The sequence below is a fragment of the Gobio gobio genome, assembly GCF_949357685.1.
Source record: "Gobio gobio genome assembly, chromosome: 14".
In the NCBI taxonomy this organism is placed as follows: Eukaryota; Metazoa; Chordata; class Actinopteri; order Cypriniformes; family Gobionidae; genus Gobio; species Gobio gobio.
In genome coordinates this window covers 22,462,084-22,481,430 of record NC_137107.1, presented here as the reverse complement: position 1 = coordinate 22,481,430, position 19,347 = coordinate 22,462,084, and the positions used below count along the sequence as shown (strand labels likewise).

The following is a 19,347-nucleotide window of genomic DNA, read 5'->3' as shown; positions in this document are numbered from 1 at the left end:
AACGCTATCTCATAAAGTTACGTTATATTAATCAGGGAAGCTGACTGAGAGGATTCGCACGCATGCAGAGTTCTGCACTGGACAAAAACTCGAGAGGTGAGTGGATTCTAACTTCAACACCTCTGATTGGCTATTGCATTCTAGAAATCAACAAACATGTCTGATTGCTACATTACTCACCGCAGCTAAAACATGTTGAAAATTGAATCATTTGACGAGTGCAAACACAGGTACACACCGGATCTTTTGACAACTCTTTTTCGCTAATAATATGCTATTATTACGAATTCTTATAGAGGATTACAGATCCTAGACCAGCCGTGTTGGGCAGCTTTTCCCTCTAAAAGCCATCAGTAGCAGAATCAGCAGGCGGGAGAAAATTGCACGCTATTATCAAATCCGTCTCCCTCGGTCCGGAGGGGGGCACAGGGATGTCCACCTATAAACTCAAATAGTAATGTGGAAATTAAAACCTGGATGGCTTGTAACTTTTCACAGCGTAATAAATCCAAAACCGAAATGCTGATTCTAGGCTCTCATCTAATGCTCAGTCCAATGCATTTGAGTCTGATTCCAGACCTCCTTATTGTTTTAAAAAGCAAATCAGTGTAGGGCATAGGGGGAGCTTTTTCCATCTTAGGGCTATCTATCACTTTCTTATCCAGGAAGGTCTTGGAAATAGTGATTCCTCTGTCATGTGTGATGTGCACATGTTGTTTTGTAATAATAGAGTGAACACTGTGAGGCGCTATTCAGGCTTGACTACTGCAACACACTTATTGTGGGTCTATCATCTCTTAGCCGGTTACAGCTGGTGCAAAATGCTGCTGCTCGAGTCCACAGGGACAAAAAAAGTTATTGCCTACCGACTGGTTGCCAGTGAAGTTTTGTATTGATTCTAAGATTCTGTTGTTTGTATAAGGCTTTGTTTGGGCTAGGCCGGGATGGGCTCATAATAATCGAGATTTGTATTTAGACAGTTTGTGGAACTGTCTCCCGTTACACGTTAGGTCTTTTCCTTCTCTGTATAGTTTTTAAATCAGCTTTTAAAATGTACTGTTATTCTTAAATTGTATCATTGATTGATGTTTATTTGATGGTTTATGAATCTGTGCAGCTGTGCAGAGTTGTGGTTTGTTTTGTCATGTGCTATCTTGCCTGTATTTGTTTTTATTTTTGCACATGTTCTAGTTCTTTTTTCGTTTACTGGGTTTGTATTTGTTTCTATGATTTCTATTTGATTTGATTATCATGTACACCTGTTGTTCATTTCATTGATTAGTTTGCCTGACTATAAAGCCCTGCTTTCAGTTTACTAGCTGTCTTTTCTCATCTGATTTACCAGTTGTTCTGTTCCAGTTGAGTCTAGTCTAATGCTGCATTCCAGATTAGGTTAGACGTGGTAATATCCCAAATTAAATGTCCCACTTCAGACCTCCAGGCGATCAGAGGTCACATTCACGCTGACCTCATGATGTCGCCACCACGCAACGAGAGCATATCGTGTTTTTGTGTCAACTATGGCAAAAACAGAATATCAACAACATAAAATCGAAAAACGAAGGCATATAACATAAACTTAATGTCTAATGTTAAAGTTTGTTTTTACGTTTATGCTAATTGGAAGCAGGACTTGCCGTCATCTTGGAAGTGACATCAAATGACACATCTCGCTGAGGTTGGGGTTGATCGATGTACCCCGAGTTCACACGCTGAATGTCCGACTTAAGTATCTTGAGTGTTTTGTTTTGAGTTTTTGGTTAAATAAAAACATTTAGATCCATTTGACCACCTTTATTGTAACCAAAGCTGAAAGTAACACTTAAGAACAACATGTGTTGTATTTAAATGTGTTTTAAAAATAAATGTATGGCACCAGTAAGGGCAATTTCACCACAGCATTATCATACTATCTTGTATTTAAAAGAAGCAGTTCACTGCTGTGTTTTAGCAGTAAACCCTCCACCTTCCCCAGCTCCACCTGTATAGATCTGCTACGAGCAGTGTTGCCAAGTCTGCGGTTTTCCCGCGGAATTGGGCTACTTCAACACTGTTGGTGCGGGCTGTTTTTCATGTCCGCGGGTTGAAGCGACCCCAATTATGTGATATTTAGCCCCGGGAATGCAAATTTTATTAGGCAACCATGCCAAAAAAACACATATTTTACCTCCCAAATGCGATTTTTACCGGAGAAGCTCCCCTGAAACGCGATTGGGCTTGTTTTGGGCTAGTTTTGAGTCACAATTGGGCGGGTTTTGTTGTGAAAACCTGGCAACCCTGGCTACGGGGTTAATTCATGTATGTTACATGTGCAGCAGCAGCATGTCGTACATGCTCACAGCAACTGTGAATCTATAGGCAGTAGCAAGTCTCAGTACTTGCTCTGCAATAGCAGCATAGCAGATCTATTCTGCTAACACCAAATGCATTAGCATTGCCATTACCAATACCATACCATTCTCTATTACCATACCAATCTCCCGAGAATTGTCATGACCGAATTAGTAATAATTCGTCCACATGCGAAATCATAATGCTCATTAGCTTTTTCTGTTGATCAATTAAACTGATTTAAATGTATTGATATAAATAATAGGTTATAAGAGTCATCAGGTTAACAGGTTTTGCCTGATCAATATAATAGCGAATGGAATAGATTTTTAATGGTCTAAGAAGACTTACTGTAATTTTTAATCTAGTTGATAGAACCCAACCCACCACACACACACACACACACACACACAAAATCCATACATAAAACACAGACATTTTATTAATTTAAAAAAGTGGGGGAAAAAGGTTGCTGAAAATGTACAAACAACAGATTTCTCATATAGTGTAATATACAGTTTCTCTCAAATCATTACATCCATAATAATAATTCAAAGAAATTTCTTATGCATGAATACAAAATAATTTACAAATTCACATGCAACTGTACTAATTGATCTTTTAACAGTGAGACTCTCAAAATACTTAAACACCAAATCAATGCAGAGAAAACCAGATTTTCTTGGTGTGTACAAACAGTCAGGATAACAGTGCAGTTCTACGTTGGCCTTTTGCCATACATGTGAATATCAAAATGATGTAGGTCAGATTTTATGGTCTGTTGTTGAACAAAGGTGATTCATTACCAGGACATTCAATTATTTATCCTCCAACCAGATTATCCAGTTCACTCTACATTTGCTACACCATGTTCCATTTTTAAACTGCAAAACAAGATCCTGAAAACAAACATAATGGCTGTTTTCAAAATGATCTCATGTCATTTTTCCTTTGTTATCAGAAGATGGAATTATTATAGCTTTTTGTTTAAATACCAGTACATTAAAGTGAACCATCTATTATATATAAATAATAGTGGGACATACTATCTCAGAGAAAGGCGCCCTAATCCAAGTCAGATCTTCTGCTGAACCTGTTTCGCATGTTCAATAATATTTCAAGGAAGCATGGCATTCTGCATCACGGTAGCTACCTAATATGCAAATGTGCTAAAACCCGGATGACGTCCCAGCTAAATATTGTTGAGGACACTTATCTGTGAATATTATGCATTGCTGTACCTTTTATCCTTTAAACTACACTGTGTTGCGTATATTAGAATGGCAATTGCAATTGTATATTAGAACTGCAAAATCTCACTAAACAATGTTAAAGGCATCCAACAATCAATGTATTTATTGATCACGACTGGACATTACTGGACTGACTCAGTCTTATAATTGACATTCATGGTAACTCTACACTATGGTGTGGTATCGACATGGCACCATCTATAGGGTTACGGGTTTCAAAACACACCAAAAATGTATATGCATATAAACCTGAAGTGCAAAGTCATAATTCCAAAACAATCCACGCTACTCTACGTGATGTTTAGCCCCACCGGAAAGAGATTTTTTATTTCTCGGCAATTGCGGGCAGCATGCACGCGCGAATGCGGGCTTCCTTCCACGCGCTGCGGCATTCTGCGATCCAGTGGGACACTATGGTCTGTTTGTCCATGCAGTGACTGCTCTTTCCCCTCCAACCAGCAGGGGCGCCGTCAAGCTTGTTGGGAACGCTGCGCGCAGCCAGGCCACCGCCGTCGTCCAGCTTCTTCCTGCTGAGAGGTGACCGCTGCAGGACCGTCGCTGCAGTGACTGTCTCAGCCAGGCAAAGCTCTGGGCAGCTGCTCTTGCGCGGGGCGGTGGGTGCCGAGGAACACGGGAAGGTGTCACTGCGTGGCCGACGCGGAGGAATGCTCCCCCTTCTGGTGGAGAGCGCTAGCGCACCTCTGTGGCTGTAGAGGAACTCCAGCGGATCTGCAGTGCTGGGGACGTCACCTCGGCATCCGTCGTCCTCCTCTGGGGCGGCTTGGGCCTGCAGTGGTTCTGATGGAGCAGATCTGGTGGTCTCTTTTTCTTTATTAACATGTTCAAATGTTTGGTCGTTGCTTGTGGAGGTGTGGGGCTGTGGAGGCTGCAGATGCTGCCGCAGGCGGTGCAGTCGTAGGCAGGGCTTTGAGGAATCCAAAGGGCCGATGGAGAGGATGTCACAGTCGGGCTCATGCAGAGGGAAGGTAGGCCGGGCCAGATGGCAGATGGAGAGGAAGTAGTCCTGTGTGGTGGTGTGTTGGCTGTTGGTCTGGTTCAGGTCCTGCACCAGCTCCTCATAGCCCTCCCTGATGGTGGGGAGGCCCCGTTTAGCCAGTAATCTGGACCTGGGACGCATGACTGTAAAAGCGGAAATAGTGTGTCATTAAATAAATAGGAAAGAAAAATGATACATAGTATTTCATGATAACACTTTACAATATGGTGGTCCCATTAGATAACATGCTTTAACTAACGACATTAAAAATGAGCAAGACATTTGCTACAGTATTATACATACTGACAAACGTGGAAGCACAGAGGATAGAGCAAAACAAAACACCGGTCATGAAGTCTAAAGCGAGGATTTTGATATAAGAGAAGACAAGGTTGAGTTTGGGCAACTATTTGTTTGAACCACAAGAGGCGTCTACTCTCAGCTAAACTACTCTGACATTTACATTTACGCATTTGGCAGACGCTTTTATCCAAAGCGACTTACAGTGCCCTTATTACAAGGACAATCCCACTGGAGCAACGTGGAGTAAAGTGCCTTGCTCAAGGACACACTGGTGGTGACCGCTGGGATCAAACCAGCAACCTTCTGCATATCAGATCCATGGTTTAACCCACTGGACCACCGTCTTACATCCTATGTTGTGCGTCGGGTCAGATCTCACTCTTCTGCCAAAAACTTGACTTGCGTATGACCGTTACTGGAAGCCAGTGATTATAGTTTATAAAGATATAAATATGTATATTTGTCTTACAAAAACGCATCTCTTCTCTTCAGAAGGCCATTCACTCATTATTGCTATTTTTTTTTTCAATTTTAATTGATAATTTAATTATTCAATTAATATTCGTAAGGATTATTAAATTAAATTTGATGGAATTTTACTATTGAAATGTATAAATCTTTAAAAAAAGGCTTTTTTTATTGTAAAATGGCTTGAAGGTGATTATATAATTATATCAATAATTATATAGATTATATAAATAATTGTGTGATATTTTTTCATTTTTGTTTGAACTAAACCTTTAATCCTTTTTAATTAAAATTAATTGTTAGCTCAGGTCCATTAAATAATATTAACAGAATCAACTTTTTACTTTAATGTGTTAGTAAATGTTAAAATTAACTAAGACTAATACATATTTTAGTAATTTTTTTATTCTAAGTTCATGTTAAAGGGTTAGTTCACCCAAAAATGAAAACGGTGTCATTAATTACTTACCCTTATGTCTTTCGACACCCGTAAGACCTTTGTTCATCTTTGGAACACAAATTAAGATATTAAAAAAAAAAAATGAAAATAACGACTTTATTCAACAAGTTCTTGTCTTCCGTCTGGGCCTCTGACGTGAACTCACGAAGCACCACGACGCATGTGCGAGAATATGATGTAGAGCCGGCGTTCTGACACATGACCTGGAAGCAAGGAACTTAGCAGAGAAAGACGCGCCAAATTTAAGCTGTTGAATTCTACATTGATTGTGCTTTAGGTCTTGGCGTAGTGCTCAAAATGGTGCTAAAGTGTGCATTTCCTGGATGCCAGGGGGCGGCTCTACGTCAAATTCTTGCGCATACGTCGTGGTGCTTTCTGAGCCATCGGATTTCAACAAAAATGTCTTAATTTTTTTTTTTCCGAAGATGAACAAAAGTCTTACGGGTAATTAATGACAGAATTTTCATTTTTGGGTAAACTAACCCTTTAACTAACTACTCACTGATTACTTTAAGATTAGTTGCTTTGACATAAGCAATTAGAATAAACAGAGAGCAAATGGAGACTTTGTGCTTAAAGGTGTGGTCATTAGTGAAATTCGAGGGCAAAAACAGTCAAATATCGTCAATAGTGTAGTGCTGTATGTATGAATCACAGTTCATACAGAAGTCACTTTCAACCCAAGCAGCTTTCTGTTGGTCAATAACGTGACGTGGCATGACTAGTTTGAACCCGTTGCATGGATTCCTATTGAAATGACTCAATTTTGCCCGGTAAACGATGAATGTGACCACTAATCTCTTAATCTTAAAAACATTAAGGTTTGTTACATGAAGTATTGTTCTCTCAAATCAGCTGTGGTCATAGGCAGCACAGGGCGGCAGTGTTCGGCACGGAGCGCTGCCCCCACACATCATGCCACAAACATGCCATTTCATCTCAAACTGTTCCAATGAAATCACAAATAAAATGCAACCAAATACACCACATCATTTATATACAATATTATTAATTAATATAATTCACTGTAAACCCATTTGTATATGATATACTCAAGACAGGAATCCGTCATGTCATGTTAACTGAAATATTCCTAATTATTATTATCATCCTGCTAGGAAAAAGCAATAATACAATTATGAATAATTTAGCAATTAAGAAAAATAACTGAATAATACAAATTTCTCAAAAGAACCATAATAACAAATATTTGCAATTCGCAACCAGCATATCATTTGGTTTAAAATAAGGTTAATTTAGTAAACATTAGTTAAGGCATTAACTAATAATAAGCAATACATACAGCCTGTTTATTAATCTTTTTTAATGTTAGTTAAAAATACATTGTTAGCTCAGGTTAAACCAGGTCACTAAATTATACTAGCAGATACAACTTTTTGCTTTAGAAGTATTTTTCATTGTTAGCTCATAACTAATGTTAACAAATTACACGTTACCAATCATTGTTACAAACATATCAAATTCACCAGCATCACTCACAAACCTCTAATGCATCTCGTGTTGCCTTTGACACTAATAATGACCCACATTACTTCTGTATTCATAATTAATAACAGCATCATTTCAGAAGTTATTACCTGCTCAATCCTTCCGTAATGATGCGCTGTACAGTAAATGCCAGAAATCAATGTATATAATGGGAGGGATTGGTTTCTGGAATATGTGCAAGCCCAGTCTCCATGGCAACGCCTCTTCCCATCACATCCCAGGCTGTGCTCAGATTTCATAGCAATCGGAGAGCGCGCACACACACACACACACACACACACACACACACACACACACACACACACACACCATGAAGCAGCTCCTCCCCACCCCCTGTCACCCCCTGCCCAAATCATCTGAAACCCCTCTTTATTGTGGCGGACCAATGTAAACAACCCAGCACCAATTCCCACCCACCCCTATTTTCAACTAATTTTTTGTTGACTAAACACGCTTTCCCAGTTCCCAAATGCTCCAACACCATTCTATGAAGGAAGAAAAAGAACTGCAATAAGAAAAATAATCTGTTTTACACTACCCATTACGGCGCAGGTCGACGTTTCTGACAACAATTGGCGAAATTCAAAGAATCTCTGGCTCTAATTCTCATTAATCAAAGCCTAAATAAAAAATATCGGATTGTGTTATGTTAAAACCTGAAGTATGATGTAACCATACCCTTTCCCTGGTTTGTATTAAGGCCAGCGGCGCGTGTGGCGTCCCACCTGAGCGGGGTCTCTCCGGCTGCCTGGAGTTGCTGTGGATCTCTTCCTCCTTTTCCTGCTGCTGGCTCCGCACCTGCCTCTGCTCAGAGCCTCTAACTACTGCTACACACACACACAAAATAATGATTTTCTCCCCTGTCTCTCTCCCTCCCTCTTTCTCTTGCCTGTTTGCTTGCTCGCCCTCTCCCGTGCGCCTCACTCTCTCTCCTCCCTTGGTCAGTGCTAAAAATAGCACCTCCATTCCTGTCCCAGTGGCTGCGAAGAATCATTTGCAAAACGGATTTTACTGATGGGGAAAAAGAAACAGGAGACGGGGAGAAGTTTGTATTACAGGAAAAATAGTATAGGAAAAAAAGAACCTCCTAAATCAGAGTGGTAGATAATAAACAGATTGTGATTGACACATCAATTACAACTCTAACGTTTCAGTATTAAAGGTATAGTTCACAAAAAAAAATAAAAAATTCTGTCATCATTTACTCATTCTCACGTTGTTCCAAACCTGTATGAGCTTCTCTCTTCTGCTGAACACAAAATAAGATATTTTGAAGAATGTTGGTAACCAGACAGTTGACAGCATCTATTAACTTCCATATTTTTTCCTACTTGTTACAGACATTCTTCAAAATAATATTCTATTGTGTCCAACAGAAGAAAGAAACGCATACAGGTTTGGAACAACTTGAGAGTTAGCAAGTTACGACAAAAATCAAAATTTTTGGGGATGAACTATACCTTTAACCCTTAAACGCATACCTCGGGTATTTAGTGACCTGGGACGTCATTCACTACTACCCTCCTCCTCATTAATTTTTTTAAGTTAGACATCAACCTTCTTTGAATTCCTCAATCAATTAATTATAAACAATATAACAAGAAAAATAAAATAAAAGTATAGCTAAAAGAATGCCTGTTTTTCCCACTTACACTCTAAAAAAAAAGGTTCTATATGGCACCAAAAATGGTTCTTGGCTCGTAATCATAGGGGAACCTTTTTTAGTGCTATATAGCACCAATTTTGGTGCTTCAGTGGTTCTTCAGCGGTTCTTCACCGGTTCTTTGACTAAGGTGCTATATAGCACCTCTGAAGAACCGCTGAAGAACCACTGAAGCACCAAAGTTGGTGCTATATAGCACTAAAAAAGGTTCCCCTATGATTACGAGCCAAGAACCATTTTTGGTGCCATATAGAACCTTTTTTTTTTAGAGTGTATGTTTTGTAAAAATTGTATAGGCTCACTAATGACCCAAGGTGTGTAACAGTGTAACTGTGAGACTGTCAAAGTGGCCGGAAGTAATTCATTTTCAATGGAAGCCGGCGGCGTATCGCAGAGAGTTGAAATCAGGTGCGGAACAAAAGTGGCCGTTTCTAAATTTGTGGGTGTTTTCAAACTGATGGGTGTTTATAAATCACGCAATGAAAATGATCCCCTTCACCTGACCCCACCCCTAAACCCTACCCACACTGTGACGTGGGCAAATCAGGTAACACAGTGGAAAACGGCCCTCTGTTGATGGCCATGCCCACTGATCCGGTAACTCCTATTACTAATCCTGCAGAGACCTATACTTGCGGCAACCAGGCGGCAGCCAATCGTAAAGTAGAAGTGCTCCGCTTGAGAGGATTCCAGAGAGCAGAGTGTTGTAAACTTTGGTTCCGACCACATTAGTTCCCAAGCAAAATGAAGGAGAGGTTGATCTTGCAGTGGGGGGTTTTAATAAGAAGCCGCACAACACTAGTATTTATAGGCAACATTTTCGCTCTAGAACGCTTGTTTTTCAGCGGGAATGCAATTAATTCACTCAAAACAACACCGATTTGACCAATTGCCTTAATGCTGCACTTCAACCAGGACAGTTATTGTAATGTATGCTGCACACAAATGAATGTTAATGTTAATTAAAGACCAAGGCTAGCAAACGTCTCCTATGTTGAAATTAGACTAGCACTTAACCATGAACACAAAAGCCACACCACACAAATGGCTTTTAATTGGTTTATTTCGTTACCAAACATGTAACTATAATTGTTAAGTTCTTTACATCGATCTGTTTTTTTTTTTTTTACATTTACATTAAAATGATTTCATGAGGTTAACTTATACGGTTATACCCTATTTGTGGTCAGTCAGCACAAATGCCGACCAACATGCTTGTTTGCTTTGGCCCCTTTAAATAAAGTAAAAAAAAACAAGCCTTCGAACTACGTCAACGCTTCCACAAATCTTTCTACAGCGTCATTGGAGGGCGACCAGAGCGAATTTTGACGCTCTCACCAGCGGCGGTGTGAACTCACAGTTAGTATGTTTTTTTCTGCATAACAATAATTGAATCTTTGATGACTGAATAAGTGCAATTCGCCTTTATTCCACAAGATGTCGGATTCACAATGATGACGTGACTTCACTCATAGTTACAGCAGGCAGAAAACAAAAGAATAGGAAGAATTATCAGCAAAACTCGAAATAACTCAGCGATTTACTGCAGAGCAAGACACTGAACACAATCAAATAATAGTGTCACTGTCACTTGATGATGGGTCTGGTGAGGAAGCTGTCAGCGGTCAAAATATTGATCTTGAAGATGTTGAAAATGATAGTTTTGAGAATATGTTTGAGATGGCGAATATGAGCCAGATGCTGAATGTACTGGGAAATGAGCTCTGACGAGGACAGTGATGATGGTATAAAACATCTGCTCAAACTGAACCCTTCCAAACTTCAAAAGGTAACAAAATGCTTTATTTTATTCTTCTGTAATTGTTACTATCAGGAGAGTTTTATATTATTGCGACAGGTATAGAGCCATCCGTGTTAGATATAGATCCTGGTCGCTGAAGACCCGAAAATGTAATAATGACGCTTTTAAGGGTTAAAAATACATTTGTTAGCATTCTGTGGGAGACTCAGTTGGTCACATTAGGTGGCCTTATTATGAACTAACATTAAATACCTACAAGACTATGGATTTACCGTGTAGCTAAATTTTTTTTTTTACTGTGTAACTAAATTTACATTTAGGCGTGAAGTGTTAGGGTTAGGATTATAAGGGTTAAAGTTACGGTTATTGTTAAGGTTAGGGGTAAAGTTAACAGTGTAACTAGAAATGTAAATGCAAGTATAGTTTAAATGTAGGCTAATTACAATGCACTAACATGGTTAAAGGAACACGCCAACTTTTTGGGACTTAGCTTATTCACCCTATCCCCCAGAGTAAGAGAAGTCCATACATACCATTTTCATCTCCGTCTGACGCACCCACCGCTAGCCTAGCTTAGCACAAAGACTGGAAGTAAACGGCTCCAGCTAGCCTACTGCTAAATATGTGACAAAATAACACCATTTTCCTATTTACATGTTGTGATGTGTATAGTCATAGCGCGTACAAATAACAAGGTTATATGATACACAGCCATCTTATAAACCGTAACGTATACATACTGGGAACTATATTCTCAGAAGGCGCAGCACTGCTCTACTTCTGCGGAGTGCGGAGTGATTTGCTCGCAGCACCTGAGAAGCCCTGTTGTTACTTCCGTCAACAAAACCAACGAGACAAGGAAGCTAGTAACTAACGAAACTGTTCATCATGGCTGACTTTGAGAAATTGTCAGAAAATTTTTACTTGGTATCAAACCAAAATCCAGAACCATATCGTTTTGACAATCCAACCCTCTCCATTGACTTTGCATTGCGTGAGGCTGCATCCTTGTCATTTCGGACTTATAACAAAAAACAGAACAATGTGTAAAAGCTGAAATGTGAACAGTGTACAGCAAAGTGTACAGCAAACAAGCTACAAAACACAGAAATAAGTTTTTTATCAGCTGTCGACCTAAAAAAACGAGAGTTTAAGGAGACAAAAGTGGATAAAGGCAGTAAAACGTGACGCTTCAGCAGGAAGAATGGGTACATTTTGGGATCCTGACACTCAGTATACCTATGTGTGCAGTAAACATTTTGTCACTGTTAAGTCAAATATCCAAATGTCAGGTTTATATATTTTATTTCCTGTCGCTGATTACGTTCCTACGGAGCTCCGCACATGACATGCAGTAAAAAACTAGTAGGCTAAATCGTGCGCACGATTTACTATTTCGTTCCCTCGATTTATAAAGCGTGCGCACGTTTTACTAATTCGTTCCCTCGATTTGCTAAATCATGCGCATTATTTATAAATTGAGGGAACGAATTAGTAAATCGTGTGCACGATTTAGCAATTTGAGGGAACAAATTAGTAAAACGTGCACACGATTTATAAATAGAGGGAACGAAATAGTAAATCGTGCGCATGATTTATAAATCGAGGGAACGAATTAGTAACTTGTGCGCACGCTTTACTTTTTTTTTCTTGCATGTCATGTACGGGGCTCCCTATGTTCCCCTCTAGTGGGTGTACTTCTCAGTGTAATATAACGTGTCGCGCTCTGTCTCAATGGCCTGTATCCACTTTTTTGTCCTTAAACGTTCGTTTTTTGGGTCAACAGCTTATTAAAAACTTCTGGGTTTTGTTTAGCTTGTTTGCAGTACACTTTGTCACATATCCGCTTTTAGACATTGTTCTGTTTTTTGTTGTAAGTCCGAAATGACAAGGAGGCAGCTTCACGCAATGCAAAGTCAATGGAGAGCGTTCGATTGTTTTCCCCCCTGGTGGGCGTGGTCTTCAGATTATGACGCGTGTCGCTCTGTCTCTATAGATTCATCAGATCAGCGTTTTGGATTTGAATTCTATATCATGGTATTACATTTTCTCCCCTGTACATTGTCGCAGTTCTTTACAATACAGCGAACACCCATGATTGTAAACTATCTAGTAACTATCTATTTGTACGCGCTGTGACTATACACATCACAACATGTAAATAGGAAAATGTTGGCGTTATTTTGTCACTTATTGAGCAGTAGGCTAGCTGGAGCCGTTTACCTCCAGTCTTTGTGCTAAGCTAGGCTAGCGGTGGGTGCGTCAGACAGAGTTATGAAAATTGTATGTTACTATGAACTTATGTAACTCTGGGGGATACGGTGAATAAGCTAATGTCCCAAAAAGTCGGTGTGTTCCTTAAGTCAATAGTAGTTAAGGCCACCTGATATAAAGTGTGACCACATTGGTCCATTCCTGATACCAAGTCAGCAGTCTTGTCATTCATAGTTTTTTTTTACAAAGAGGAAATAAGCAAGTCGATTTATCTGTAATTTTAGAGATATGCCTCTATTTTTTGACCTTGATTCGCTGAATGGTGCCCTTATCTTGAGTGAAGAGAGTGTTTGTACAGCTATATATAGCTCCGTCTGCAGGTAAATTGAGCCCTCAATGACCTTTCATCATGTTCATGTTGCTTTCATACAGTGGAAGGGCAGTAAACTTGTGAGCGTCAATATAACACAACACAACTGTATAGGGATCGATTCCCCACAACCTGTGAAAAAATACACTTAGTTGTCTCTTGTATGCTATAGGCTTTCTCAAGCCAAACTGACTTTGTATTTCCCTATAGTTAATTTATCTGCCTATGAACAAAACACTCTAAAAAAAAAGGTACCAAAGCTATCACTGGGACGAAATCCTTTAGGTTCTAGTATCATTTATGTACTAATATTGTACAAAGGTGTACGTTTTAAAAGGGTACCGCCCTAGTGACAGCTTTACCTTTTTTCCTGAGAGTGTACTTGATACACATGATAAATAAACATATTTTTGTTGTGTAAAGTCCGTTACCTGTGATGGTAGATTGTTGTTCTGTATATTCCACGTTGGATACCGTCAACATAAGCTTCATAAAAGGTATACTGTCCTGTTCAATCCACAAACATCATGTTCAGTCTTAAAAGTGTTTGTCTGACAAGGAAGGGTGTGAGTAAGAGAGAGGGGGAGTGAAAGGGAGGGACGTGTTGAGAGGGAGGAGGTTGTTTTGAAGGTGGAGCAGTTTGGAAATAGGCACGTTTACAGACCAGCCCTGTTTAATTCAATATAATCCCTTTCCATTTATCTCACTTCTGGTCAGAGGTCAAATGACAATGATTTGCTCTGCTCTGATCGGATTCACTCCACTTAAGGCAGTGTTATTATTGAGATATTGTCATAGCACACACAACTCATTGTATATAACACACACAACTCAGAATGAATGCAGAAAGTCTTTTTTTAATAGTCTTGGAGAAAAATAAACAGGGCAACTACACTCCTTGTCAATACCAGACAAGGAACAGAATGAAAAACAGGGTTTAAATACAAGGAGCAAACAAAGGGAACTAATCGAGACCAGCTGAACAGAATGATTCATTAATGTGTAATGGTGACAAACTAGGAAATTAGGAAATCAGATCAAATAATTACAGAGAAAGAACAAAACTGAATCAAATCACAAACAAAACTATGAACCTAACCAGAGGCGGAGAGTAGTGAAGTATTCTTTAATTATACTCAAGTACATATTTCAAGTATATGTACTTTATCACAGTTTTTCTTTGGAAAACTTTTACTGCACTTCATTCCGAAGATTAATGTCGTACTTCTTACTGCACTACGTTTCATAAATAAAAGGTTTTTTTTTAAACTTTAATACTTAATTACATAAAAAATGTAGTAGGCTACTTTCTTACTTTTACTCAGGTAAAACTTTGAATTATACTTTTACTTAGTAAAAGTATACAGTACTACATTTTTTATGTAAATAAGTATTAAATTATATTCAATATGAAACATAGTGCAGTAAAAATTACAATATTATGTTTTGGAATGAAAGAAGAACACTGATAAAATGTTTTGTTTTTATATTATATTAGCTTTAATATATTAGCTTTTAAGCTGTGTGGACTATCTTGTATAACTATATATACATTTTATTTTTATTATTATTATTATTATTTTTAGCAAATCAGGTTGAACTAAATGAAAATGAATACATGTTGTCTTGGCAACTAGCTGAAATAAAATACTTTTTTTATTTATTTATATTTATTTATTTCAGTTAATGTTTAACTTATTTCAAATAATGAAAATGATGATTTTAATTTGAGGTAACTGTAATAACCCTGACTCAAGGATGGACTGGTCAAAGAAAGCACTGCCACTGGGACACACGATACCTATGGAAGCTTGTTTCTGCCCCGAACAATTTAAAAGATAATTTTTTATCTCACAGTTCTGACTTTTTGGAGAATTGCGAGAGAAAAAAAAATCAGAATTGTGAGATATACACTCATAATTGTGAGGAAAAAAATGTCAGAATTGTGAGATATACACTCATAATTGTGAGAATTTTTTTTGCAATTACCGTTTTTCTATTTAGTGGGCGGAAACAAGCTTCCATAGATATTTATTTATTGAAAATGTAAATTGAATGATATTTAATTAATTATCAAAGATTTGAACATATCTAAGAACACATGCAATGTCCTCTTAAATACTCCACCCAAAAATAAAAGATTCTCTCATATCTGCCCTCATGCTGACTCCAGATGTATTTGACTTTTTAAAAAATTTGAAAAAATATATATATACATTATTTGAAAAATAATGGTAATAAGCCCAATAGTCCATATAATGCATGGGACTCCCAAAAATTGAAAATTAAAAAACAACACAAAGTGTACATTGTATCAAATTACTTTTCACAAAAAAGTAACTAAGTAACATAATTAGTTATTGTAATGCATTAATTTTAAAAGTAACTTTCCCCAACACTGTTTTTATCATTAATGTGTAATGTTCAAAATCAAAATACAGCAAAAATCAATGGCTCTGGAAATCAGTGGTTCCTCAAAAAAAAAAAAATCAGCTGTCAAAATACAAAAATACAACAAATATTTAGAATATTAGATGAAAGAGAGTTTTACAATTAAGTACATCTGTCCAACAGTGACACCAATGGACAAATGTATAGCAAATGCAAAATTAAATACAGATTAAAAACCTCACATGAGAGGAGGCAATGCTTCCACTTCACTGTAATTGGATGATCAATGCAATAATGCACACCTCTCATGCCAGCAACTGCTCACAGCCTGAACGGCCTAAATTGGTCAAACTAGAGCAAATTGATGGATTAATTAGAGCTAAAAATTAATTAGAGCTCTTGAAATTGTTTGAAATAATTATCTGAGGTTTTTTTTTTTTAGTAAGCGTTCAGCTCAATTGAACCTCCTTTGTGCCTGTGACCATTTGTCCAAAATGTTCATTTATGAGTACTTCTAAATGCTGTTTTGGGAGATATGTAGCCTGACGTCGTCATACTCAATTCTAGTCAGAAAATGAGTCTGATACTGCTCCGTTGGGCTGTGATTATGGGGCGTGTTTCAACCGAACCAGGAAAGACCTCAATTGGATAGACCTACAACCAATCAGAGCAACGGAGCGACGCACAACGTTAGTTGTCAAATGTCAACTGAACTCAACTGCACTGTGTTGCCATGTCCGCAGGTTGAAGCGACCCTAATTATGTGATATACAGACCCAGGAATGCGATTTTTAGCTGCCAGCCCTGCCAAAATAACACATATTTTACCCCCCAAATGCCTTTTTTTTTTTTTTTTGTTTTTGGCTAGTTTTGAGGAACGTTAGCAATTGGGCGGTTTTGTTGTAAAAACTTGGCAACCCTGTCTGCACGCACGCTGGAATAATGCTGCCTTCACGTGCTATCGGAAATTTGATAATTCCGACTTCTGAAGTTGTGATTACGAGCTCATTGCATTCAAGTTTCAGAATGTGGGGGAGTTCATGTGCAATTTTTACCTCGGAAACTCGTATTTACGATAATTCCGATAGCACGTGAAGGCAGCATAAGTTACGTTAGAAGAAAAAGGTGAGTGTAAACGATCTTTGCCGGTGTTGTAAAAAAATAATTTAAGGATACACAGAGTACTTACCAACACGATCATCATTTCTGAGAGAAATAGTAAAGGTGAATGCATATACAACAAGTTCTCCGTTTAGGATTAGAACAAATTGAACCCAAGCTGATACTGTTGATCATCTGTCCATCATCGTCTAAAGCCCGTACTGACAATTTCATTGGTCCGAACAGTTTCTGTTCGGGCATAATTACTTCTCTACGGAGAAAGTCCAGACTAGAGGGCTGCATTGGGATTGAGTCCCGCGGGACCCAACGCAAATCTCGCGGGAGCGGCCGGTTTGAATTTTGCTGCGGGCGGAATGGGCGGCTAAAAAAAACACAGCGGGAATCGGCGGGATAAGGAGGTTGCCTAACGACATGATGGAGAAGATGTCAATAGATGATGTAGAAAAGAACCTCAAACGAGGTATTTAAAGCACAAAAGCTAAGCAAGGAAAGTCTGACATTTGGAGAAGTTTCTCAATTGTTTTGGTAGGCAAAATCATGCGGTATAACGTTATATGTATCCACATATTGCGCAGCTGGCAAATACATAGCTACTTGATCATACCTCACCAAAAACGCTCAGCACTCCCTGCAGGTCAAGTTGTTTGGTGTTTTTGACAAACAATAGAAGTTTAGTGAGTGGAAATTGATTGTTTCTAAATGTCCGTTTGCTATTTTGTGTTCACATTACGTTCTGTTGAAGCATGTTTTCTCAGGTTTCCTTTCAGTCGGTCACGTTCGACGTATGTCGGAACTGACCGACGAATTGGGATCTGTTTTTTGTTTCTCAATCTGTTTTTCTGTTTTGCAAAGCAGTCTATTTTTATGTGCAAAGTTTTTGATAAAAACGAAATTATATTTGAATGTATTTGTCTTTTTTTTTTTTTTACATGCAGGCCAGGGAAACGAAACAAACAACCCCATGAATCTCTTTAATAATATCAATACAAATACGTGTTTTTTTTCCCTGCGGGACGGGAGAAGACACAAAATCAATGCATCTCTATTATTGTGCGGGAATAAATTCTCAGAGTTTTGCGGGTGCGGGCGGGAGTGGACATACATATATTGCGGGAGCGGGCGGGAGTGTAACACATACGTTGCGGGAGCGGGCGGTAATGGTCAGAAATTTGGCGGGTGCGGGCGGGAGCGGGATGAAGAAAACAGTCCCGCGCAGGGCTCTAGTCCAGACCGAACTGCCCGAGTAAAAATGTTGTGGGCGGGGCTAAGTTCGGCTGGCATCCAGGCTAGGAGATATGGAATGATAGACAAAAATTGTTAAGAGGAAGATAGGAGAATGAGGGTTTGGAAAAGATGAATCATATAAGACATAGAGAATAATATTCATAAAGACAGGGGGGCAGAGTCTTCTGTGCTAAGTAGGTCGACCTGAGTCACATGAAGGAAGAACAAAATGAGTGACAAGAGGGAATACAGGAGAATTATGGAGCTTTATAATAAGGACTGTAATAGCACGGGCAGTGAGTGCTGAAAGACAGAAAACCATGGTAACACATGCGAATCATGCCACAAACTGAACTGTGTTGCCCTCAGTGAACTACAGTCACACCGAGCTGATATATTCTCATACTTATAGCCATCTTGTACTGGCAGCAACTCTCAGCGTTGGAGAGATTCACACGTTCCTTTCATTTCCAGCACAGATCTGAATCATGTATGACTGCTCCATCTGCATTTAAAGTCACCATGAAATCAAAATGGAATTTTTTTGGGGGAATACTGCAGTATTTATGAAAAAAAAATTATCCGTGCACGCGCATAGTTGAATAATAAGAGTTCTGTACATGGAACTAACGTACCATGAGCCTCAAACACCATTGTTTCCTCCTTCATATGTAAATCTTGTGTGTGCAGAAAACGGGCGAATCCCAACATAACACCGACTGTGACGTAACAGTCGGGATCATTAATTTACACCCCCGAATTTGCATATATACCAGCCCATGTTTTAGGACAGGCAGTATTAACGTGGACCTGCACAACGGAATCATCAGAAGTTCTGCAGGTATTGTGAAGATGAGGACAATATAGTGAAAACGGCAGATCATGGATATAAATGTTATGTTCCAGGCTGTGCAGGGGATGTGAGCACTTTTCATACCCTTCCCTACAGAACAGAACTGTCAACAGGCATGGTTGATGTATATCTAACAGGATACCGCACCAATTTAATTCAAAGTTCCTCTGACTAGTGTCAATATCGTTAAAGCTGCAGTCCGTAAGTTTTTCCTCTCTGTCGCCATCTCTGTTTGAAACCTGCAGTTGCAGTTATTTGCGGAGTTATCGTCTGTGCGCGAGTTGAATTCTATGTCTTGGAGTATCGCCTAAATAAGAATATTCACTGGAAAGTTCATCTGAACAAGTAAGCAACATGTCTGCCACTTTTGGGAACAAAACATTACAATAAATTGCTCAACCAATGGTGATTAAATCTAACGGTCGCT

At 38.8% G+C, this 19,347-nt stretch overlaps 2 protein-coding genes across 7 annotated transcripts in view; one reads left to right on the top strand and one right to left on the bottom strand.

The window, feature by feature from the left end:
• LOC307137721 (zona pellucida sperm-binding protein 4-like) overlaps positions 1–19,347 on the top strand; it is a 28,548-nt gene that overhangs the window by 445 nt on the left and 8,756 nt on the right. For both annotated transcript variants that reach the window (XR_013817945.1, XM_079835580.1), the window contains exon 2: positions 36–96. Coding sequence is in view for 1 of the 2 variants with exons in the window: in XM_079835580.1 (XP_079691706.1) it covers positions 63–96 (34 nt within the window). In the remaining variant the exon portion in view is untranslated. The remainder of the gene's footprint in view (positions 1–35; positions 97–19,347) is intronic.
• Positions 2,752–15,806, bottom strand: LOC307137718 (uncharacterized protein). 5 transcript variants are annotated; one of them, XM_079835574.1, is made up of 4 exons: positions 15,346–15,806; positions 13,762–14,416; positions 8,047–8,148; positions 2,752–4,724 (listed from the first exon to the last, which is right to left on the bottom strand). In XM_079835574.1, exons 2-4 carry the CDS (start codon positions 13,820–13,822, stop codon positions 3,910–3,912), a joined length of 978 nt encoding a protein of 325 aa, XP_079691700.1. In that variant the 5' UTR covers positions 13,823–14,416; positions 15,346–15,806; the 3' UTR covers positions 2,752–3,909. The 5 variants fall into 5 exon arrangements, with proteins under 5 accessions (XP_079691700.1, XP_079691702.1, XP_079691699.1 ...); XM_079835576.1 differs by lacking the exon at positions 15,346–15,806 and having other exon boundaries at positions 8,000–8,332; positions 13,762–13,883; XM_079835573.1 differs by lacking the exon at positions 15,346–15,806 and having other exon boundaries at positions 8,047–8,332; positions 13,762–13,883.

Excerpts from the sequence above, each read along its gene's own strand:
- LOC307137718 (XM_079835573.1), bottom strand. The coding sequence starts at position 8,287 with ATGGAGGTGCTATTTTTAGCACTGACCAAGGGAGGAGAGAGAGTGAGG. Across the intron at positions 4,725-8,046 it reads GCCGGAGAGACCCCGCTCAG|TCATGCGTCCCAGGTCCAGA; the intron begins GTGGGACGCCAC and ends CCGCTTTTACAG.